We start from the raw sequence: 23,019 nt of genomic DNA on the forward strand, positions 1-23,019 counted from the left end.
TCATTATGCGGGAACGCAATAAACCCTGCCGTGCTCAGCCACGTCGGGAACCGCCTTTGCATTCTTGAAATCAGAACCATCCACATCCTCGACAAGCACAGATAGTCCATCTTCTGAATCTCCGCCAATGGCCATAAAGGCGCCCTTGTTGTACCCCTCAAGCTTTAGTTTCCGCCCAAACCTAAGCCTCTTGACGCGGAAGGCAAACACGAATTCGTCCGCACGATTAATCTCCGTCTCCTCGTCAATCGCGCTGCTCCAGTGGCCCTTTGGGCCAATACTTGTCATCAGCGGGGGCACATCGAGGCCAATGTTGCCAGTGACCGTTGCGCTCTGCGAAGCCGAGTACTTGATTCTCGCGCCCTTGACGAGCTTCATGCCCGTGATGATGTAGAGCGAGCAGACGGGGGCGAACCTCTGCCTGGGCTCCCTAAGCCATGCCTGCACGGCGGGTGCCTTGATGGCTTCTTGGACATATTCCGGGGTCGGCTCGAATGTAAAAGTCGTCACTTTGTCGAATGCGAACGCGTTTGCCGATTTGCTTGTGTGCTCAGTGTTCACCTCGGGACCAATGGACACTACGCCGGCGGCCAGCTGAAGGAAATGTGCGTAGACACCCAGACCGAGGCCCCTCTCAGTGGAAACGGTCTTCTTCCAATCGGTTTCCACGACAGGTGGATTTGCGTCGGACACGGCAATTATGCTGCCTCTGTTCAGAGGGTATTCCGGCGTTGATGTGGATCGAATGATGGAACCAAGGCATAGCGGCCCTGCTGGTGGTGGATGGATGAATTCGGACGGGGGACAGAGAAAATACGTCTTTGGAAAGGACATGGCTTCAAACGTTGGGTTGTGATTCTGGGTTGTGATTCTGGGTTGAGATTCTGGGTTTCCTTTCAGGCTTCTTGATCTTGAATAATAGTTTATACTTGACATTCTTTGAATTGTCTGGTCTTATATATGCCGGAACTCCCAAGGCTTAGCCGCCCTTATTCTCTTCGCGCCGCTCGTCTCCAGCATGTGTGGGCCTGGGACTTTTCGCATTCAGTCATTTGATAGCCGCCAGCATCCCGGCCCCCAAGGCAACGCGGGATACGGAGCAGGATTGCACCTGTATCACTTCTAGGACAGGGCTTCCCCCCATTCGGCACGCTCTGCCTCAACGATACCACCATACGTTGGCACTCCCCTTGTAGGCTCTGCTAGAACCTCACCACTAACAGGCCCGTCCGTGGGCAACCTGACACACGAGCACGGCTCTGCCCATCCAGCGCTTGCCTGAGCTTTACCCCAAACTCTCGCTGAAGAATCTGAGCGTCAAACGGACGCCAGTCTTCGGCGGGGCAATTGTTTCTGAGCGACGAGAATGGCGGCCAAGGACATGGGACGAGAACGCAGCGGACGGTTTACACGGACTTCGCCAGCCCACCTCGAGTGGCCGCTGGCATCAATGATAAGGACAAGGCTGCTCAACAGGGTGCCAGGTTGTCGAGGCGTTACATGTGAGATGCGGTACCTTACCCGTTTGTACCGCTACCTTGCTTGTACTTAAGCCAACAAAATCCACCCCGGCTGGGCATCAGCGGCAACATGCAATCACCACATTACCCGACACCTCAAGCGCTTCATGCGACGTTTTGAGTCGCCATCTTCCTGTCCACGACTTTCAGGCGCGCTTCTTTCCAGAAAAAAAAAAAAAAACGAGCAGCGGCTACTTGGACCTTCAGCGCAGTCCGAAAAACTGGCCGACGGCCTGAACTGCGGCCTCCCACCATGATGACCCTGGATCGCATGAACGAGGATGTTGTGGAAGATGTCTTCCTCCAAGAGGGCCTTTGCCCGACAATCGCAGAGCACGCAGCGCAGTGCAACGCCCTCTTCCGCAAATACATGGTTCTGCCAGACATCGTGCCAGATCCTACTATCATGGATGACCAGCTGGCGCGATTCACGCTGTGGGCGTCAAACATGGACGTCTTTGGACCGCTCAATGTTTCGTTGGACTACAGACTCCGATTCAGTCCGACGGTGGTAGACATCATACACCAGCTCCTGGACGTCATTTGCGATACCTTGGCATCCTGTAAGTGCATATCCTTGTCGCGCCGAGTTCGCACGGATTGGAAACCAACGATCCTCTGCTGATGGGGATCTCGACACCAAGTGAAGCCAATCAACGACCCGCCACAGACCCCAAGCAGGAAGAGACAGCGCATATCAGAATACAGCGACTCGAAACTCACGAGGAAGGATGACGACGACGCAAGCGATTCGGACAGCGACGTGGATGAGGCAGAAGAGAATATATCCAAAATCACCGACACTATCGGCGGGACGGTGTCACGGCTCTTTCGTCTGTCCAATGCTGTTCGAAAGTCCGCAAAAGCTAACCGGGCTCGCAAACTCGAAAGATACAGAGACGACGAAGAGGCAAACAAGGCTGTAGCCGAGATGTGTCTATACACGGACTGCTACATTCGCTTCCGGTTTCCGATGGCGCCGGATTCGCTTCGCTCAGCATTGGTCGAAGCCAATGCGCTCCGGCTTCGACGACTGTATTATCAGCGATCCCACCGGAGGCGCATCGACTTGAGTATCCAGAGTCCTCAAACTAGTCCGCCTGTTGTTCAACTACCCCAGATCAAGGAGGGTGCTGCGGCTGTACGTTTTGCTCCGAGCGTAGTAGCAAAGCCTACGGCCATCAACAAGATATCAGGGCAAGCTGGCCCACCGCCGGTGCCGGTAACGAATGCAACGACTGCTCGACAGACTGCTGTTGGAGCTTTCTACGCCAAGTCTACAACCGAGGTTCCTCGCGCGAAATCTGTCCTGGTGAACAACAAGTTGTCGTTTCCTCCAATACCGTCGACACAGGAGTGTCCATACTGCGGCGTCATCATCGAATTCAAGAACACTACTGCCAAGTCAATATTGTGGAAGTAAGCAGATAAGCCGTTATTCTCGCGATGATCCAAGTGTCTAACCTGCCTCCAGCAATCATGTCATCGGAGATCTGGAACCTTTCATCTGCAGTTTCCCACTCTGCTTGGAAGCGGGCAAGCACGGGACCGGTCCGCTCACGTTTGAATCGTCAAAGGCGTGGATCAGCCACATGCAGAACTCCCACGGGCATACATGGGAGTGCAGGGCCCCTTCTCATGATCCAATCACCTTTAATGAGGAGATGCAATATCAGAAGCATTCCATAGAGGAGCATGGCGTGCCTGAAGCGCATGCCGGGACTCTGAGCAGCGCAGCGCGAAGACCAGTCCATGAGAAGGTACTGGAGTGTCCCTTTGGCGACGATTTCCATCCCCCAGAAAGGAACGAGTCTAGTGCTTCCAGTGCCGTCTTCGCGAGCGAAGCTCTTCAGCTACACATCGCCGCTCATATGAAGGAGATTGCTTTGCTCACATTGCAGAAACTACCCAGCGATGGGGACGAAAACGCCGAGAACGTCGACAGCGACCAGCCCTTGGAAGATGACGGGCCGGGATTCGCAAACTTGCGCGGATCCATGTACAGTATACTGGACGACGAAGATCTAGACTTCCAGGAGGACGACCATGAGGCTGCAGATGGCACTTTGGACGACCGCAAAGAGAGCATCACTGCATCGGTAACAGTACTCGACTTGGAGGACAAGGATGACTCGGGAATGACCAAGCTTCACCGCGCGGTGCGGGCCCGCGACTTGCGCTTGGTTGAGTCCTTGATCTCCAAAGGCGCAAATCTGGCCAGCAGAGACAATAGGGGAAGGACAGCGTTGCATTATGCTGCCATGGCCGAACGTGACGGCCCTGATCTACTGAGTCTAATGCTGAACACCGGCGGTAAAGCCATCATCAACCTAGGTGACGACGACGGCCAAACAGCGCTTCATTACGCTGTAGAGAGGGACCTCACGGATACAGTCCGTGTCTTGGCTGACAACGGGGCTGATACACAGATCACCGACAAGTATGGATTTTCTCCGTTCCTGTGGGCTGTGGTTACTATGCAACAAGACTTCGCCACAGAAGTGCAAGAAGACGCCGCCACAGAAATGCTGCAAACCATGGGTGTCGATCCCAATTCAACCAGCGCGGATGGAAGGTCTGCGCTGGCTTGGATGGCCGCTCTGGGCAACCATAGACTTGCGAGATGGCTTCTGCGGCATGAGACCTCCATGTCTATGACTCTGAATACACGGATGTTGCCGTTGGCAGAAGCGGTACTTTCTGGTCGCCCACACATTGTACAATTGCTCCTCGATTATGGCGGCGATCTACACTCTCGTGATCGCGATGGTTGGTCTGCGATACATTGGGCGGCAGAGGAGGGCCATGAGCTGGCTGTGTGGTTGTTCTCACGACAAGGGATTGACTTCAACGCCGTCAGCTCTTATGGCACCTCACCATTGCACTGTGCTGCAAACGGAGGACATGAGGGCATTGTTGACATGCTTCTTCGACGGGGAGCCGACCCGTCCAAGGCAACGTGCCACGGTTGGACTGCACTACATCACGCCGCCTTCATGGGGCATTCTCGCATTGTCCGCAGACTCCTGCAGGATGACCACGTGAGAGCCAGTGTGTCTCGGCAGGATAATCATGGCTGGTCTGTTCTTCATCTGGCCGTCCACAGTCGGGATCTGGCTACTATCGAAGCCCTGACTGACAGCTTTGTCATTGCAGAGCCTCGGGCTCTCATCGATGAGAGCGGCCTCACTCCAGAGGAATGGCTGGATCTTGGGCCGACTAGCCACTCCTACAAAGCAACCAGTAACTTGGCTTTTGGCAAGTCACGCTGCTGCAGGGCGACCACAGGCCTACGGAGAGCTGTTGTTATGGGCCAAGTTCCTCTGATCAAATATCTCCTCAGATCGGGCCATCCCGTTAATGGCATGGACTCCGGAAAAAGGACTGCGCTCTACTACGCCACAAAGAAGCGCATGCTTCCCATCATGGACCTGCTTCTCGAGAGGGGTGCGGATCCCAATATCCTCCCAACAGGACGCAAAACCTGGGAGGAATTTATCTCGGACGATGCCGTTCTACTCCGTCTCCGCCAAGCTGGTTACAAAAGGCAAGATACTGATCCGGAGGTAGAGCGACAGATCAGACTTGCACTTAGAGCCCGAGGGCAGTCCTCTGTTCCGGATCAATCAGTCGAGTTCGTGACGCACCAGTATGTACAAACGTCGTGGCGATCTACTGTGCAAGTCCGATCGTCTTCATCTGTCGTGGCATCGTCAGTGCCATCCATCCCGGCTCATTTAGCGCCAGACGGCCCAGATCTTTCAGCGTCAAGCGTCCGGGAGCATTCAGCTTCAAGTGTGCCAACGGGCTCACCGGCGCCAACGAACCAAACAAGTGACAACAAGAAGCGCAAATCGGGGGGGGTCAGGTCCCGCGCAACGGGCTTCTGGAGACGGCTGGTAGGATAGCAACTTCATATTGTAGAGGCGGTAGAATATGTATACCTTCCAGCTATAAAACTATCTATAGTAAGCGGAATGTCACAATGATGGTGATGGAATTGACGAACAGCCAAGCGGATATCATTCATAGAAAAAGACACTGATAAGCGGTTACAATTTGCCCAAGAACACTCGAATCCGACTCATCCCAAGGATCATATACATTAAGTGCCCAGTAGAGCTCTTCCCAAGGGCGTACATACTCTTCTTTACTGAGTCTTCGCTTTGCTCCGCCACCTTGAGCAAGAAGGCTGCGTAGTATTCCTTCATAGACCAACAATCCCCTTGATCATACTTTCGATTCCCGGCAACGAATACAGATGCTGCTTCACTCTCTGTTTCAGTACTGCCGCGGGCGGTGCCAGACCATATTGCTTCCCGATAATGAGGCACTCCACAAGGGTCTTGCACGCCCGCTTCTGCAGCGGTCCAGGGGGTTGCTGTGAGATCAAGGCACTGAACGTCTCCGGGATTGCCTCGCCAATCAGCCATCGGTGGGCGGCGGCATTATCCTGGCAGAGCATCAGGCACGACGTGGAGGGTATGTTGAGAAAACGGTCCTGTCCATTCTCCTGGCAGTGCTGAGCGAATTGGAGGATGCTGGTGAGGAATAGGAGCAATCTGGGGGAGTCGTGGCTTTCGCTGATGACAAGTAATTCATTGGCGCATGCCTGGCTCGCATCACTGAAGACTTCAACTTCGTGGCTGCCGCCAATGTATCCTTCGTAGAACTCTGCAATGACCCTAGAGAAGTATTCGATCGGCTTCGGTTCCTTGTTCTCAAGCATGGCGAAGTGAGACGTCAGGAGCACCACCGTCCGAGCCACGTTCTCTTCCCGATCGCCGCTTTTGATACAGGCATCGAAGTCGTTGAGGAACTCGCGAACGCCGTAGTGCAAGTACTCTTCTGCGTCTCTGTTGTAGGCGATGGCGGCCCAATGGGAGAATGCCCTGGCTGTGATGGCGTCTCCTTCTCTCCATCCTTGTCGAACAGCTGCGAGTTTGGCTTCCGAGCCGACGAGAACCGCGATGACCAGCAGTGCTTGAAGATCTCCTGGAGCGACAGCCCGAAACACCTGCGTCGGCAGGTCGGTCATGGCCATCAGCCTTCTAGGGTTCCTGGCCACAATCAGCTGGACGAAGAACTCGCGATACTGCTCGGCCCATTCTCGCAGCTCGTCCGTCCTGTTCTCGTCCACGAGCTCCTGCAGTACAGACATGTGCTCCCAGCGGTCTAGCGCCAGAAACTTCAGATATAATGTCACCAATCGAAGGATGATGGGAAAGCGAAAGGATAGGCCCATGGTCTTCATGACCATCTCGACATTGCGCGACGCCTGCTTGTATCGTGCGAGGAAAATCGGTTCCTGAAGCCCCAACAGTTCCTTGACCCTCTCTTCCATTGGTTCTGCAGGCCCCTTGAGGGAAGCGACCCCTGGAGGAGTTGGCAATCTGTTCACCCGCGCTCCCCGTTCCAGCAAGATCTGGATGATTTCCTTCGAATTCCCCTGGATGGCTCGAATCAAGGGTGTGTCGCCATGCTCGGACTTGCTCTCGAGACGGGCGCCTCGGTCGATCAGCACAGACACGATGTCCTTGTGCTGTCCGGTGACTGCTATATGGAGAGGCGTCAAATCGCTCCGATCCTTGACATTGACACGAGCTCCGTGGTCAAGCAGCAATTCCACCATGTCTCGGTGACCTCTGTTGACGGCCCAGGAAAGCGGCGTTCGGCCGTAGTTGTCCCTTCGCGAGATGGCACGGGCATGCTCGCTGATCAACAGCTTGGCCCAGGCTACGTTGCCAAGGTAGGCAGCCAGATGTAAGAGGGTGAACGTGGGCGCGTTTCCGCCGTTCTTCTCGTGCTCCCAATAGAATTTCCACCAGCGCTCCCGGATTGGTGAATGGACTTGAAAGAACGGACGTGAGAACTCGGATGGCGAATCAATCGCATCCACGGCGTGATGGAAATGCGCCGGCCAATGTTGACTGGCATAGATCAGGAGGGGATCGTGGCCAGATTTCTCGTTGATGCTCCCGGGAGTTCCATAGCCGCGTTCGATGTGGTCTAGGCAGGTCCGCATAAGAGCCTTGTGGGTGTCATGGCTCATACGGAATCCGCTGATCCCGTCGATGTTGACTTGATCGCTCTGGAAAAAGTCCTTCGCCGACTCATGGATCAGGTTGACTACATCACCTTCAATCTTCACGAGTAGCCCACAGAGCCTGAGCCGGTTCTTGGTCACTTCAGCTGCTGGAATGTCACCAAATGCCTTGATCCCTGTGGCCACTGTCAGTTCATCCACTGTGAGAGGCCGGAAAGCCAGCACAACCCATTGAAGGATGGGAACTAGAGCTTCCTTGTCGTGAATCTGTTGGAGGAGCCGCTGATAGACCCCCCCAAGGCCTTTAGGGACACGATGAAGAATCTCAGTGATTTTGTCCCAACTCCTGCCCTGAAGCTCATTGGCAACGAATCCAACCCATAAAAAGGTGCCGTCAGCGCCAGCCGACAAGGCCTGGTGAACTTGGGCCACCATTTCTTCGGAGAGGTTTTGTTCGGATGCCAGTTCGGCAACTTTGGCCAAGATATATCTCTCGATATCGCGCGAGACCTCTGTACCGGAGGCGTCCAGCTTGATCTGCTCATATTGGCCGAGCGTTCTCTCCAGAATGGCCGGCTGGGGTCGGGAGAGGCAGATGATTTTCAGTCGTGGCCTTGCCTTTTCCCGACCGTTTGACAGACAGCTCCCAACGGCATCGAGTAGCTGCCCAAGCGATTCCTTTTCGCATTCATCCAGACCGTCCAGCACACAGACCACCTGAGAAGATTTACTCTGCTGAAGCAGGGTCAGGAACACCCTCCACAAGGAGACAAAGCTGGAGACGGTATATTTGGTTGTTTCAGTCCCCTCAAAGGAGCTCTTCACATACTGTGCCAGGTGTGGCTGGCGGTCGATCCATTGATGTATGATGCCTCTCATTATGGTCAGTGCCGTGTTTCGGTTCTTGTCACGGTTACTACAAAAGTAGTAAAGAAGAACGTCGTCGTCGGCGTGGATAGCTGACTGCAGCATCTCGGTGATATAGATGGCCAGCATAGTTTTTCCCTTTCCAGGGCCGCCCGAGATCCAGAGGAGTGGTCGATGGGTATCTGCCAGCCACCCTTGATAGCTGGGGTGCCGCATGAGCCACTCGCAGGTGCCATCAACTCTGCGCCCTTTCAAAGTAATGAGAGCTTTTCGGTCAACCTCGGGTCTGGTTAGGAGCAGAGCGTCGAGGACCGGCGCGGCCTCGGCATATGTGTTTGTTGCCAGAGGTGTCGCCTTAGGCACCGTGGGCACGAACGAAAGGACCTCTTTTGCATATGCTGCAGCAGCTGCAGCGGCGTAGCCGTGCCAGAGATTGGAACTGTGCGAATCTGTATAATCGCAAACTCCTCGAATGATCAAGTACTTGGCGGCGTCCTTCAGGCCACTCGCCTCCGTCTCCAAGCAGAGAGCGCCTTGCTTTTGCGCCAACTTGTCTCGAGTCGCTCCGTGGCGTGTAGGACGATGGATGGAGATAATCGGGCCATAATGGACTGAAGGGTCCCGTGTCTCCCGGGGCTGCCGGGGCCGGATCCTGTCTGGGTCGCAAGGATTGCATCCTACTTCTTCGGACTCGGTAGTTGCGTGATGATAATCGGACTCAAAGAGGACGTCTTGCTCAGGGCCTGGATAGGCAAAGGTGACGGGGTCTTTCTGCACGATCTCGGATATGTACTGGGATATCCGACTTTCATCAAAGATGGCGGCAGTTTCCGCCTTGCGCATTGCTGTGAGCAGAATTGGTGTTGGCTGATCTGGCGCTCTGCTGCGATTCAATCTATCACCATCTTCCGCTCGCTTCCCGTTCACATCGTACTGGACGACAGCCGGGCAACCAGCTTTCGATTTGCTTACAACAACATCCCCAAGACGGACATCTTCCTTTGTATCCGGAACTCCTCCCCCAATGCCAACCATGATAGTGAACCGGACTGATTTGAAGCTGGCGTGCAACTGCGTGGCCACGCTCGCCACCGACGTTTCGCCATACACGCCAGAACTTGGATATGCGAGCACGACATTGTGGCCTTGAAGGCTCCCTAGAATGTAATTGTTGCTGTCATCCAAGCCCGGATCCGAAGGTAGGATATCATGAATGCGATCAAGCGTCGCTTTGGCTGCCGCGACTTCAACTGGCAGCGCGCAAATCCACCCGACCAAGTAGTCGTCACGGAACGCCATTACCAGGCAGGCGAAGCGCACAGCGCCACAGAGAGAAGGTCGTAAAAGTTCAGTGCCAACAGGTTGTCTTGCGTCGAGGTTGTCTGGAGTCTCTGTACGGGACGACGAGGTCGGTTTTCCCAGAACATTGCGTGGGTTGATGTAGGTGAGAAAGACAAAGGAAAGCGATCAGTCAGTCAAACAACAAGGCAAACAAGTCGAGGAGGAGTGTGCAGCAGCGAACTCGCAGGGGATAGGCAAACTTTTGCTTAGGTGCCTTACCTACCTTGCCCCTACTATTTTGCCGCCCCAGCATCGAGCCTCGGGTGTGTATTCCCTTGAAGCGGAAACCTCCTGTGGACTGGCCTGGTGGTACCAAACACAATTGGGACCGGGAGGAGCTGATGAGGCACCTGGACCACACCCTCGGGAACACACATGAGGAGGAGGAGGCGCAGCCCTGTCTGCGCAAGCTGCAGCAGCGCCAAGAGCAGGCAGATGTTGACCCCTGCTGCAGCCAAATCCTGCGGACTCGGAAGCGGGACAATGGAAGAACGACTCCAATAACCAGGACTAAGGCAGCCTTGAGTAACAGCCCCCGGGAGTCGCTGGTTACGGTGACCTGGGTAGGACTACCTTGACTGCCTATAACGAGGCCATTTTTAAAGTGATCACAACTATTAAGAGGTACTAAAAACGTACAGGTGCGTTTAAGACAGAGACCACCTCACGTTAGGTACACGACCTGACACCCCATGAGCAGCAGGGCGTGCCCAATGACTGGAGTTAAGCGCCTGGAAGCGAAGGCGGCGCGAGGCCAGCGTCGAATGCCCAATGACTTCCGTCGAATCACTTCGTTGGTCAGCCGAATTGACTCGAGTGCTGCCTCCGCTGCGGAACGGATAGGCACCGTGCCGCCACGGGAATGCCCCAATCCTCCGTACTATTTCCTTCCTAGCCTGGTATCTCTGCGGGTGGCTACATCAAAATGCAATCCATAGCCGCGCGCCTACATCATGGAGGTTCCTGTACTGTACTGACTTGTGTGCCCACCCTTTGGAGAGGTCAAGCGCAGGCAGGATGGTCGTGTATCGGTGCAGCTGGTGCCGTACAGTCAGATCAATGAGCCTATTGAGCTTAGGGTTCGGTAGGCCGGTCTCCTCGACCGAATCGGTAGTTGGGTTGAGACTGTTTCAAGGCTCTGGGGTTGAACCCTGAGGGCCTGCTGACTGCGCCAAATACGCCCAGGGATTCCATACTCTTCGGCCTCCAACGCAGCGGCCGTCAACTTGTTTATACGTACGCTTCACTCGCTAGAACTTCTACGTGCATCTCCAATTGACCCCATTTGCTATACGTTTCACCAATCAACAATGGCTGGTTAACGTTCAACATTGCGTTTGGCAGTTTCTTTCGTTTTGTGAGATTGCTGTTATTATCCTCATAGACCACTGGAGAATGGAACATGCATTACACATGTAGCCTCTCCATGCACCCTATCGCCAATCAATTCTTCGACGGATTTGTCGAGCAAGTACTTCTCCAAAGCATTGTAACAGCACTCGAGAATCTGGGCGGATATCTGCGGACTGTTTTGACAACAGTTGTCCCCCCTTGACGCCTCCGGCAGCTAACAACGCCGACACCAGTTGGGGCCGCATTCAGAAACTATATGATGCAATGATATGCGCGTTCAAGCGGGCTATCATTTAAAAACAAGAGGACTGAGCATGTGGACAAGCATGAAGAGCGCCTTCTTCCTACGGGTTAATGCCGTAAAGGTTCTAGCCAAACCTATTGCTGTTGATATTCCAGAAGAAATCAGGGTTCAGCAACTGATCAATATCACTATACTGCAGCCCAAAAAACTGATCAGTAAAACTATCCATACCAGGCACATCATCCAACAGCATCGGCGAGGTATCCATGACATCCTCAACGTCTTCAACAGGGCTCATCGGACGACTCTTGAGTATCTCGCTCAACGCCGATGCAAACATCTCCTTTCCTCTCTGATGCAGCAAAACGAGCGAACGTGCCGTCTTCAACGCCTCTCGCGTTGCCTCGGTTTTGTAAACGGCCGACACATCTCGCAGACACTGCATCGCGTCTCGCAGCTGAGAAATAGAAGACACCGTATCGATGGCAAGAAGAACACAGACAATCTGGAACGGCACATATGTCATCTGATGCCAAGGTGTACGCGCAGCGAGGACAGCTTGCGCAGCCTGGATACCGTTTGACGTGAGTATGAGGACTTGCTGGAGAACAGAGTCGGTCAGGGCAACGTCCATCGAGCGCAATCTTCGGCAAAGACACAGCGCCAGATTACACTGGGCGAGAATGGACGGCGGAGCCGAATGCACGCGGTTGAGAACGACTTGTAGGGCGTCTTCCAGCTCCAACGCCGTGGGTTTGCGCTGGGGATCGAGCTCCATTGACAACGGAAGCAGCTCCATCAGCTCGCGGGTGAAGTCTCCCTTTCGCTTCGACGGCATTGCCGTGGTAGGGTTAGAAAGGGAAACCCGGGTGAGGCCCATGTCGAACGACATCCAGATATTGAGGTGCTGGGCAATGGCCACGATCCTCTTCCTCGTGTCCAGGCTGACCTCGTTGTGTGGAGAGGAAAGGATAGCTTCTTGAGGTGCGTCGACGGTGAAGCCAGCGGCATCGATCATGTGCATTACCGTACAGCTCGCCATCCAAGCGGCATAATGAGTTTCCGCGATCCGCAGGTAAATCACGCGAAGAAGCCACGCCGTGATGCTGTCAATGGAGGGAGTGCTGTACAGAGTCTTTTCCAGCAAGACGCGCGATAGCTCCACCAGCGCAACCTCAGCAGCGTCAGATTGGACTTGCGAGAACAGGCAGCCGAGTGCGGCGATGCCACAGAGCACGGCATCTTGCTCTGGCGTTACGCTTGGCGCTGCCCATCTCTGTTGTATCCGACGAAAGATCTGAGCACGGTCGACGAAGCCGTAGATCGGATCGAGCTTCTGGAAATATGCAGCTGCCAGCTCCTGCAGCCGTTTCTGCGACACGATGTCTGTGACGGACTGAAAGGCCGGAGCATGCAATTGCACAGCCGGTCGTGATCGTGACCCAAGAAAGGCATTCCAGGCAAAGCTGTGCATCCTAGGATTCCGCTTCGGATCCAGCCTCAAGGCCAACGTCCTGACAAACGCCGGACATGAATTCGCCTCCACAGAACGCGCCTGGACAACCTTGCTCGCTGCCGCAGCGGACTGAGCTTCATGGCGGGCGAGCTTCGTCTCCGAAAACGCCGGAGCCTGGACCGGAGCCGGAGCCGATGCGGCATCTCCGGAAAGCGCCGGGATCCGCTCCGGACTCGGCTTCGGCTCTCTTCTTCGCCGGGACTTGGATGCCTGGTAGATGCAGTGGTATTCGAAGCGGACGCATGTCCCGCATGGTTGAGCGCCGTCGCAGCGCCTTTTGAGGTCGCGACATGTTTGGCATGCGATTTTTGATCGTTTGCGCCCTTCGTCCCGAGTCATGACGCCAGGTTAGTAGTGACACGCATGTAATCAGGGCGAATTACTACTTCGTCCTTCAGAGAAGTCCTCCTTTCTGGACCGATAATATGATTGAGAATTAGATATCGAGGCAATGTGGCATTGAAGGTAGCCGATCCTCAGCCAAGGCCAAGTTGGAAACAGGCTAATATGTGTAGCCAACCGTAGTTGGCGGGAATAACGGCAATGGACGGGTATCACGCATAAAGCGGGCAGAGGCCATGTCAATGACAAGGCGGTATCAAGAGATTGTATCCTCATTGCTACAGATTTAACAGAGTTGCAGAGAGACCAGACTAACTCTGCTTTATACACAAGCTTCATGATATGCTACCCCAACTTAAGACCACCTTGTCCATTGGAGTGCCGGTACCACTACATTCAACTTCTGCACAGAGCTCGCCTGAGCACAGACAACCAGCCTCATCTTACCAACAGAGAGAATGGATATAGAAAAGTCTTCAGCAGATCAATACGGAAACACATCATGCGACTCAGACCAGCCACCACCTCCAAACCCTCATCAACACCAAGCCACCACCAATGACCCCCCGGACGGCGGCTTCGCAGCATGGACGCACGTCCTCCTCATGCACATCATCTTCTTCAACACCTGGGGCGTCGCCAACGGCTACGGCGTCTTCCAAGACTACTACACTCAGACCCTCCACCAGTCCCAGTCCTCCATATCCTGGATCGGCAGCGCCCAGGTCTTCTTCCTCTTCTCCATCGGCGCCGTCGCCGGGCGTCTCACGGACGCGGGACACTTCCGGGTCACCTTTGCCTGCGGCGTGGCGCTTCAGCTGTTGGGCATCTTTATGACTTCTCTTTGCACAAAGTACTGGCAGATCTTCCTTGCACAGGCTGTGTGTCTGGGAATAGGGAATGGGTTGACGTTTTGCCCCGCCTTGGCTGTGCTCTCGCAGTATTTCAAGAGATATCGAGCGTTTGCGGTTGGCCTTTCTGCTGCCGGGGCTGCTGTAGGCGGACTTGTCTACCCGGTGTTGATAAACAGGCTTCTTTTTCACCAAAACTTTGGATTCCCCTGGACTCTGCGAATCATGGGCTTCATTATGCTGGCCACTTACATCCCCTGTCTGCTCTGGTTCAAGCCCCGTCTCCCACCACACAAAACGGGCCGATGGACGGATACATCTGCCTTTCGAGACGTCCCGTTCCTCTTCTTTGCGCTGAGCATGTTTCTCAACTTCTGGGGGCTCTACTTCGCCTTCTTCTACCTGGGAACGTTTGCTCGCGAAAAGATTGGAACCAAAGAGCCCATCAACTTGCTCATCGTTCTCAACGGCGTGGGCATCCTTGGGCGCATTTTGCCGACTATCGCTGCCGACAAATGCGTTGGAATGCTCAACATGCTCATCCCCATGAGCTTTGCCGCCAGCTTACTCGTCTTTTGTTGGACGGCAGTCTCATCAACAGCCGGCTTGTATGCATTCGCCGTCGTCTATGGCCTGATAGCAGCAGCACTGCAAGCCCTTTTCCCAGCCGTTGCTACGACGATGACTCCTGATCCCAGTAGAACCGGGACACGCGTGGGAATGATACTTGGATTCGTCAGTTTCTCGACGCTCACGGGTCCAGCGATTTGTGGCGCCATCATTGGGAGGCAGAATGGAGAGTATTTGGGGGCGCAGATGTTTGCTGCTGTGAGCATTCTTCTGGGCGCGCTGATGGCTTTGGCTGCGAGGGTTGCCAAGGCTGGGCCAAAGTTGACGACAAAATTGTAGATTGATAGATGACGAACGAATTTCTGATATATAGAGAAGTGTTATATCGAACAGCATAGCGCGTTGAGTTAAAAGAACGTCTCGAATATATGATGACATTTAACAACATCACCACGCTTCTCACAGTAAGCATAAGACACCTTAAATGTTGCTCTTGAAGTTTCCCAGAAGAATCGCGATACCCATCCCTCACCGTATCAGTGTTATACTTCGAGGTCCATGGAGAGTCATCTCATCTCATATAGATAGGTAGTTTGTCTCTCATCGGAGGCTCAACTAAAGTAACCGATCCAACTCGCCGTTTAGATAGGCCATGGCCTTGCATTGCACATCCCTTCCTTGGCAGTATAAACCAGTAGAGTTCTGATATCAGAACGCACAGTAGACCCCCGAAGCACGGCACGGGACTTGGAATAGAAGAGCCTCAGCAATTAACGATTTATGATGTTGAAGCTACTCGATGCGAAACAGCTGATTGTGATAGAGGAACGTGTCACGCAAGAGCGGCAATCGGGGACTGTCTTTGCATATTTGGGGCTCGGAGACTCACATTGGCAAAGACTCGCATGCTTATGCCTACTCTCACATATATGTCGACAACCTCTTCGCCCAACATCTTCTTATTGCACACAACACTGTTCGTGACAAGCCGCTTCGAGTCATATGTTTTATTTAGTCCCAAACGCCGTCAACTCTCTAGCCAGTATCATAATCTTTGAAACACAAGAAAACGCGTCCATATTCCTCGCCGTGTCAACAACCCAACCGTGAACCCTCAAAATCCGTCGCCATGATCAAGCCATTACCGCTTCCGGCCGCCTCTGTGATGCGTTACCAGGTCCCTTTTTCGCACCGGGCCGAGCCAGAGTGTACTTGGCAAAGGCACGCGCCAGAGCCTTCTTGCAGCTGACCTTTTGGCTGCCAACAAAACTCTCCACCGTGACCGCAATGGCCCGATCAATGTCTTGTGCTGAACAATATTCGGAAAGGCGCATCCTGCAGAAGGCCTCGCTGATTCGGATGATGGCCTCAAGATGACGGACCTGGGAAGCAGAGTGTTAGCAGTAGGCCAAGGCAATAGACATGTCAAAACTCACAGTAATTGGGTAGGCGCCTGTCGCAAGCGACTCCCTTCTCATATCTGCAAACAGCCTGGCCACCTTGTCCTCGTCCATGTGATAGAGCTTAGGGCTGCAGCGCTCTCGGGCATACAGAATGTATTTGCGCAGCAATTCCTGGGGAATTTCCTTGGTATCTCGCTGGTTCTTGGAAGCAGCCGTCTGCTGTGTGTCCATCGCGCTGTCCTGGGTAGCTGTCCCTGGACGGGCCTGCGACACCGGATGACTTCGACCGTGAGAACCGACAATGAACCTTGCCAGCCGCTCGTCCTCGGAGGGCTCCACCAAGTCTCGGACCACACACAAAATGTCGAAACGCGACAAGATGGGCTCTGTCAGCTCTACGTTGGCTGAGAAGGGAATCATGGAGTTGTAACGGCCTCCAATCGGGTTGGCGGCAGCAATGATGCCACAGCGGGCTTGCAAGGTTGTCACGATACCCGCCTTGGAGATGGAAATGGTCTGCTGCTCCATAGCTTCGTGAATCGACGTTCGGTCTTGGTCGTTCATCTTGTCAAACTCGTCAATAAGGCAAGTGCCTCTATCAGCCAAGACAAGAGCGCCGCCTTCGAGAGTCCATTCGCTCGTCAAGGGGTCTCGACGGACGCTAGCCGTCAGACCGACAGCACTGGCACCCTGACCTGTGGCAAAGACTGCTCTGTGTGCTGTTTTCTCGACGTATTTGAGAACTTGTGACTTGGCTGTTCCGGGGTCACCAAGAAGGAGAACGTTGATGTCGCCACGAACATGATGGGCTCCTCGGCCAGTCTTGGCTACGCCACCAAACAGAGACAGGGCAACCGCCGTCTTGATATCAGTGTGCCCGTAGATGCTGGGGGCGATGGAGTTGACAATACGGTCCACAATGTTGGGATCGCGAGCCAGTTTGCGAATCTCCTGCTCGTCTTGTTCGGTCAAGCGGAATCCAGCAAGTTGGTCGTGAGATTTAACAACGTTGTTAGCTTCGAGGATGGTGGCAAACACAGGGAATCCATTGCGGTTGTTCAACTGCGCATCGTAGTTGTTCCGGTAAATGCCAGTAACCTCAATCTCCTCGCCAGGCTTGGCCTTGTCAATCAAATCCCACAGCAGGATGACCTCTCGGTGACGGGGAAGACGACCGGCGGGAACAGTGCCGGGCGACTCCTGCAGGGTGAGCCTCTGGTAGTTGCGGTAGACAGTCTTTTCAGAGTTCAAGGTGAAGGGCCCGCGGGACTGACAGCTCTGACAGAACGTAACCTTGACCTCGACGTGTGACTCTTGTTGGAAAGGGCCGAGAGTCTCGCCGCACTTGCCGCAGTCGAATTTGACATACTTGAGCTGAGGGAAGACGCCGCTTCGTCGCGTAACGACTCCACTAACACGCACAAGGCAGTTGAGGTGCGACTGGCGCAGCTGTCGAAGTGTGTAGTGGACGGGCAGATCAAAGATGCGGACGTGGATTTCGGAGTGGATACGCTCGTAGTCGGGATAGTGCAGCAGGACAACGTCCATGGCAACTTGATCGAACAACTTGAGCATCTCCGCAGGGGCGTTGGCCAAGAAGTAGGCGAGGATGGCCTTGCTTTCGGCCAGGTGCTCGTACGAGACCTCCAGCGACTCTGCGTTGATCTCACCAAGCGTCCGGATGCGGCTGCCATAGACGGACGAGCCAGAGGCATCGGTATATGAGGTTAAGAAGGCCTTGAACTCTCGCTTGATGGTGCGCTGAACCGGGGGCTGCGATACCCACTCGGTTAGGTTGGAGGCCTTGACGTCGCCCAGGGCCTCAAGGGAGAGCTCTTCGTCCATGATGTCGTCCATGGCATCATCAGGGTCTTCATCGTAGTGGTGTCTTCGCCGACGAGGCTGTGCCGTGAGGTCAATGTCGCCGTCATCGTCGTCGCCGGGGAGATACGCGGCGGGGATCCTCTGTCTGCGGGCCACTTCTCTGTCTCGTCGGTTGAGCTGAGCCTCGAGTCGTCGTCTGTCGCCCAGGTCCATGGAGTCGTAGTCGCCTTCGTCATCTAGACCTGCGCCCTCGTACGCATCATCCTCTCTTTCTCTGTAGTCTGCCTCGAAGCCCTCGCGGAAAAGGTCGACATCGTCGTCGGCCATCTCGTCAATGTCGTCAATGTCATCCTGGATCTCAGCCTCCTCCTCAACCTCGTCATCGTCGTCCATACCATGAGCCATCAAGGGCCCAGGCGGGGACGACGGCAGCGGGCTGGAGCTCATGCCTGGCGTGGACACATCATCGCCATCAGGGCGAGAGCGCTTGCGGCCTGACCGCGGGGCAGAGCCTCGATTGGCGGAGGCGGGATGGTCACGAAGGGGAGAGCTGTTCATTCTTGTTAGATGATCATACAAGAAGTTGAAGAGTTGGATACGAACCTCATGATGGCTGTTGTGGAGGTGGCTGCGTGTGGGAGTTGCAGCTTGTCAGGACGAAAATTCGGGTGGATGAAGGGAAATCTGGCGATGCAGCTCGCTGGCTGTGGGGGCGCGACAACAGCGAGAATTAGGGAGCAATTGGCTGGAGCTCAGGTGCTGGACGCGCTGAAGACGCGTTAATTGCTGCGCGCTAGACCCGATTGGTGTCGACGCGTAAAGTGGTTTTGCCGGTTCCTGGCAAATGGCTGACAAAATAATGCAAGCACCAGCCCTCCTCATTCACACTTGTTCACGTCCAAGTTAATCTGTCAGCAAAACATGCTGTAGCCGCAGCTGCTTCGTCATACGCAAAGCCCGTCTTCTTTCCACTGCCAGGCTTCTCACCGTCTGATCCTTCGTCCGTTAACTCCATCATCCTCTGCATCGCGTTCGACTCGCCCATCGCCCATCATGTCTGGCGATTCCGCTCCGCCTCCGATTGACGCGCTGTCCATCGAACAGGCCAAGATGGAGCGTGTCAACGGCCGCAGCAACAGCTTCTCCCAGCAGTCGCGGGCCTCTGACGACTCTCAGACTGCCGCCGAGTATGTATTGATCAGGAAACATGGCTCTCACGAAACGTGGGCTGACAATCAATCTCTCAATCAGTTTTCTTCGCGACCAGGAAATGCTCGAGGCCGATGCGCGCGAAGCCCTGCCTTACGTACGTCTTAATCCTCCGACTTACCTCGAGATGCCGCGCCCATCAACGTCACCATCGATTCCATAGCTAATCATATATCGTTCCCCCAGAGCATCGAAACCTGCACCAAGATCCTCGGACCGCTGCGCCAGAATGTCTTCGCCTGTCTGACCTGCAACCCTGCGCCGGCAAAGGATGGAGACATCTGGACACCCGCGGGCATGTGCTACGCCTGCTCCGTCTCCTGCCACGGCGAACACACTCTAGTCGAAATCTTCCAGAAGAGGAACTTCACCTGCGACTGCGGAACGACGCGCATACCGTCGACCAGCCCATGCACGCTGCGCGTCAACGCCGAGACCAACACCAAGGGCAATGTCCACTCCGAAGAGCCGGATGCGAACAACAAGTATAACCACAACTTCAAGAACAGGTTCTGCTGCTGCGAGTGCGATTACGACCCGTTCGAGCAGAAAGGGACCATGTTTCAATGCCTTGGATTGGGGACGGAAGAGACGGGAGGCTGCGGAGAGGACTGGTATCACCCTGGCTGTCTGGTCGGCATGGGCCCCAAGTGGTATGAGAAGATGGACGGCAAAAAGCCAAGGTCGGCACCAAAGGAGACGGAGGGCCAAACCAACGGCCTGGCAACAATCGCCGAGGGCGACGAGGCGCAGCCAACCAACGGCACGGCCGAAGCCGCTGATGTGGCTGTGGAGGACGAGGATGACGAGCCGCCAATGCCTCCCGGGTTCCCAGGCGAAGACGATTTTGAAGGGTTCCTGTGTTTCAAGTGCGTTGATGCAAATCCATGGATCAAGCAGTACGCTGGAACCCCGGGCTTCCTACCAGCCATCTTCCTAGAGCAGCCCGCAGCTTCTGCGCCGTCACCGTCGAACAGCACAATTACAGCTGCGTCCAAGAAGCGCAAGGCCGAAGATGGTGATGAGGAGCGTGCAGATGATGCCAAGCGCATCAAGAGCGAAGGCGAGACTGCGTCTACAACTGCAGAAGGTGCTGGGGCTCAATCTGCCGAGGATAGCCTCGACATCAAGCCATACGACGCTCGAGAAACCAAGGAAGACGGCCTAACTTCGTGCAAACTGCCCAATCTCCCAGCCGCACCCAAGGGCCGCTTCTCCCTCTTCTTCAAGCAAGACTACCGGGAGAAGCTCTGCCACTGCTCCGATTGCTACCGCCACCTCAACGCCCACCCCCAGCTCTTGGAAGAGGAGGAAGTCTACGAACCCCCTCTGTCCGACGACGGCGCATCCCAGCACGGAGGCTCGACGCACGGAAGCGGCAGCCTGCTCGACCGCGGCGAGAGCGCCCTGCGCAACATGGACCGCGTCAAGGCCATTGAGGGCGTCATGGCGTACAACCACCTCAAGGAGCAGCTCAAGCCGTTCTTCAAGCAGTTTGCGGAGAGCGGCAAGGCTGTCGGGGCGGAGGACATCAAGGCGTACTTCGCGAAGCTACGGGGCGACGAGCAGGGCATCAAGGAGGCGGGCGAGGCTGCTGCGTCGTCCAAGGAGAACGGGGACGAGGGGGGTGCTGGGAGGAGGGAGCAGAGCGGGTATTGAACGGTGCAGTTGTATCCGTTCTGCTGCTTGGTTGTGCATACCCGGGGAGTGATATCCATGACCACTTTTTTCTCTTCTTTCTTGATGGATATGTATTAATAGGTTTGTTGAAATAGCAAAGGACTTGGAAAGCGGGACGATGGGAAAGGACATGAAGGCATGGTCCATATGGGATGAGGGCTCAAGAATGCCCTGCATAATGTACTTGCATATTTTGCCATGTTGGCTTCTCTATTCACTTGGCGTCAATACTACACACCATGTTTGCCATAAAACACTTGCTCTTTGCCATTTCATTACATGTATCTACAGTTTGTAAAGCAGCATCGTGACGATGCGGAATATGTCAGACTCCGCCCCCCATTCCAAGCTTCATTTGGTCAGATTACCGTACCCTTGCACTTGACATGAAACTTCAAAGTCTACACTCTTGCCATTTGTCCCTCACCGACCCGTTGACCCCGTACTGGACGCCGCACTCAGTGGCCGAGGAGGCGGTATAGGGAGCGACTCCTCCCTCTGCATCGCAACGCCGCCCATGATGCCCATGGACGACAGGTGATGCTGCTGCTGCTCATCGCTGTCCTCGCCCTGACTGTCCACCATGTGCTGCTCCTGCGCAGCCCGCAGCTCCAACTCCCTCAGCCTCTCCTTTTCCGCCTCGTCGATGATATCGTCATCCGCGCTCCAGTACGGATCATCGTCCTCGAGCTCCGGCATCGCCATCCTCTTCCAGAAGCGCAGCTCCTGCCTGAGCGCGGTATCGTCGACGCGCCTCGCGAACCTCTCCTCGTCCTCGTCGTAGCGCCGCCGGAACCTGCGCAGCGCCTCGTTGGCGCGCCCGGCGTGCGTCTGCATCTCCCAGATCTGCTCGCGCAGCCGGCTGTTCTCGCGGCGGGCCTCGTCGAGCTGGGCGCGGTACGAGCGGTGCCAGGCGGCGACGTCGGCGACGTGCTTGGCCTTGTACTCGTGGAACTGCTTGAGCATGAGGGAGAGGGCGTTTGCGTACTGGGTGAGGAGGGCGGCGTTGGCGTCGCGGCTGTTCTTGGCGCGGTCGAAGGACTCGGAGAGCTCCGAGATGAGGCTGTCGAGGTTTGCTTCCTGGGCTGGCGAGTGAAGGATGTTAGCGAGAATGCTGCTGCTGAACGCTGCTGCGGGTGATTCATCCGCCATTCTCTCACCGTTGATGTCGTCCGCCGCAGACGTGATCAGGTCGCCGTTGCTCAGCCCCTGGGCCTTTGCCTTGTTGCGTATCCTGCCCAGCCCGCTGACAATCTCCTCGGTGACGCGCCTGTTGTCGGCCAGCTGCCTGCTCAGCTCCTCGACCATGCCGTAGATGTAGTTGAGCTCGGCCTGGTGGCCGGCGGGGGTGGGCGCGGGCATGACGGCGCCGCCCATGGTTGCGCCGTTCATGCCGTTCATCTGCTGCAGGTGCTGCTGCTGCTGATGGTAGAGAGCCTGCTGCTGGAGCTGTTGCTGCTGCTGGTGATGTTGTTGTTGGAGGTAGTGTTGCTGGAGATAGTGCTGCTGAAGCTGTTGCTGGTGGAGCGTCTGCTGTTGTTGTTGCTGCTGCAGTTGCTGCTGTCGCGCCTGTGCCTGTGCCTGTGCCTGAGCCTGAGCCTGAGCCTGAGCCTGGGCTTGAGCTTGAGCCTGAGCTTGAGCCTGGATCTGAATCTGATGCTGCTGTTGCTGCTGGGAGTCCAGGCTGGCAAAAGGCATGTCGCGCGTGGCTTGCTCTTGGTGCAGGTTAGTCAAGATGTGCTCTGGCGCTTCGGCCGCCATTCCTGCGGCTGTTTCTCTTTGGGCTTCGCTAAGATTCGCAAGTACCGGGACGGCGTCTAGGCGGGCGCTTTGCTAGAATCGACACCTTGACCATCCGCGGCAGGTCGGGGCAATTGATTCGTTCCGAGTCTTGTGTCGATTCGATGATGCCGCGATGTGCCAGACTTCCATTCGGCTTTGTCTTTTGCCTTTTCCCACCTTGTGCTATTTTTTGGCCTTTCCGCCCAATTGATTTGCTAGAGATGCAGAGCAGAGCAGTGCGAAAAAACGCAGACGCAAGGGGGGAAGGGCGCTGCCAGCTGGCTTGCGGCTTGGAGAGATGCTGTGGAGGTACCTGCAGAGTACGGCGGTTTCTACGTCTTCTCTGGGCGGAGTGCTTGTACCTTCTGGCTACGTACAGGACAATGGCGGTGATGGATGCCTTTGAACCACCGCGGATGGCAATTCATCGCCTCGCAGCGTATCAATTCGACGTACATCTCGTGTATCATC

The 23,019-nt window shown here is 55.2% G+C and overlaps 8 protein-coding genes across 8 annotated transcripts; 3 read left to right on the forward strand and 5 right to left on the reverse strand.

Moving 5' to 3' along the window:
• Nucleotides 1-3: 3 nt before the first annotated feature.
• On the reverse strand, nt 4-834 carry CCMA1212_008585 (uncharacterized protein; the record flags this gene model as incomplete). The annotated part of the gene is made up of 1 exon (XM_073705708.1): nt 4-834. One exon carries the CDS (start codon nt 832-834, stop codon nt 4-6), a length of 831 nt encoding a protein of 276 aa, XP_073555829.1.
• Nucleotides 835-1,673: 839 nt separating this feature from the next.
• On the forward strand, nt 1,674-5,428 carry CCMA1212_008586 (Ankyrin-2; the record flags this gene model as incomplete). Its single annotated transcript, XM_073705709.1, has 3 exons — nt 1,674-2,083; nt 2,165-2,939; nt 2,995-5,428. Coding segments are annotated over 3 exons (3,618 nt in total), but the record flags the coding sequence as incomplete, so codon positions are not given.
• A 299-nt stretch (nt 5,429-5,727) lies between these two features.
• CCMA1212_008587 (uncharacterized protein) lies at nt 5,728-9,732 on the reverse strand (the record flags this gene model as incomplete). Its single annotated transcript, XM_073705710.1, has 1 exon — nt 5,728-9,732. The coding sequence occupies one exon, from the start codon at nt 9,730-9,732 to the stop codon at nt 5,728-5,730; it is 4,005 nt and encodes a 1,334-aa protein (XP_073555830.1).
• Nucleotides 9,733-11,495: 1,763 nt separating this feature from the next.
• Nucleotides 11,496-13,226, reverse strand: CCMA1212_008588 (Protein RDR1; the record flags this gene model as incomplete). The annotated part of the gene is made up of 1 exon (XM_073705711.1): nt 11,496-13,226. One exon carries the CDS (start codon nt 13,224-13,226, stop codon nt 11,496-11,498), a length of 1,731 nt encoding a protein of 576 aa, XP_073555832.1.
• A 461-nt stretch (nt 13,227-13,687) lies between these two features.
• Nucleotides 13,688-14,989, forward strand: CCMA1212_008589 (Riboflavin transporter MCH5; the record flags this gene model as incomplete). The annotated part of the gene is made up of 1 exon (XM_073705712.1): nt 13,688-14,989. One exon carries the CDS (start codon nt 13,688-13,690, stop codon nt 14,987-14,989), a length of 1,302 nt encoding a protein of 433 aa, XP_073555922.1.
• A 794-nt stretch (nt 14,990-15,783) lies between these two features.
• CCMA1212_008590 (DNA replication licensing factor mcm2) lies at nt 15,784-18,485 on the reverse strand (the record flags this gene model as incomplete). Its single annotated transcript, XM_073705713.1, has 3 exons — nt 15,784-16,032; nt 16,087-18,427; nt 18,481-18,485. The coding sequence occupies 3 exons, from the start codon at nt 18,483-18,485 to the stop codon at nt 15,784-15,786; spliced, it is 2,595 nt and encodes an 864-aa protein (XP_073555783.1).
• A 445-nt stretch (nt 18,486-18,930) lies between these two features.
• CCMA1212_008591 (Protein mlo2) lies at nt 18,931-20,745 on the forward strand (the record flags this gene model as incomplete). The annotated part of the gene is made up of 3 exons (XM_073705714.1): nt 18,931-19,064; nt 19,129-19,183; nt 19,273-20,745. 3 exons carry the CDS (start codon nt 18,931-18,933, stop codon nt 20,743-20,745), a joined length of 1,662 nt encoding a protein of 553 aa, XP_073555784.1.
• Nucleotides 20,746-21,189: 444 nt separating this feature from the next.
• CCMA1212_008592 (uncharacterized protein) lies at nt 21,190-22,527 on the reverse strand (the record flags this gene model as incomplete). Its single annotated transcript, XM_073705715.1, has 2 exons — nt 21,190-21,851; nt 21,927-22,527. 2 exons carry the CDS (start codon nt 22,525-22,527, stop codon nt 21,190-21,192), a joined length of 1,263 nt encoding a protein of 420 aa, XP_073555781.1.
• Nucleotides 22,528-23,019: the final 492 nt, after the last annotated feature.

Source organism: Trichoderma ghanense, assembly GCF_004382785.1.
Source record: "Trichoderma ghanense strain CCMA-1212 chromosome Unknown scaffold_12, whole genome shotgun sequence".
NCBI classification, from domain to species: domain Eukaryota; kingdom Fungi; phylum Ascomycota; class Sordariomycetes; order Hypocreales; family Hypocreaceae; genus Trichoderma; species Trichoderma ghanense.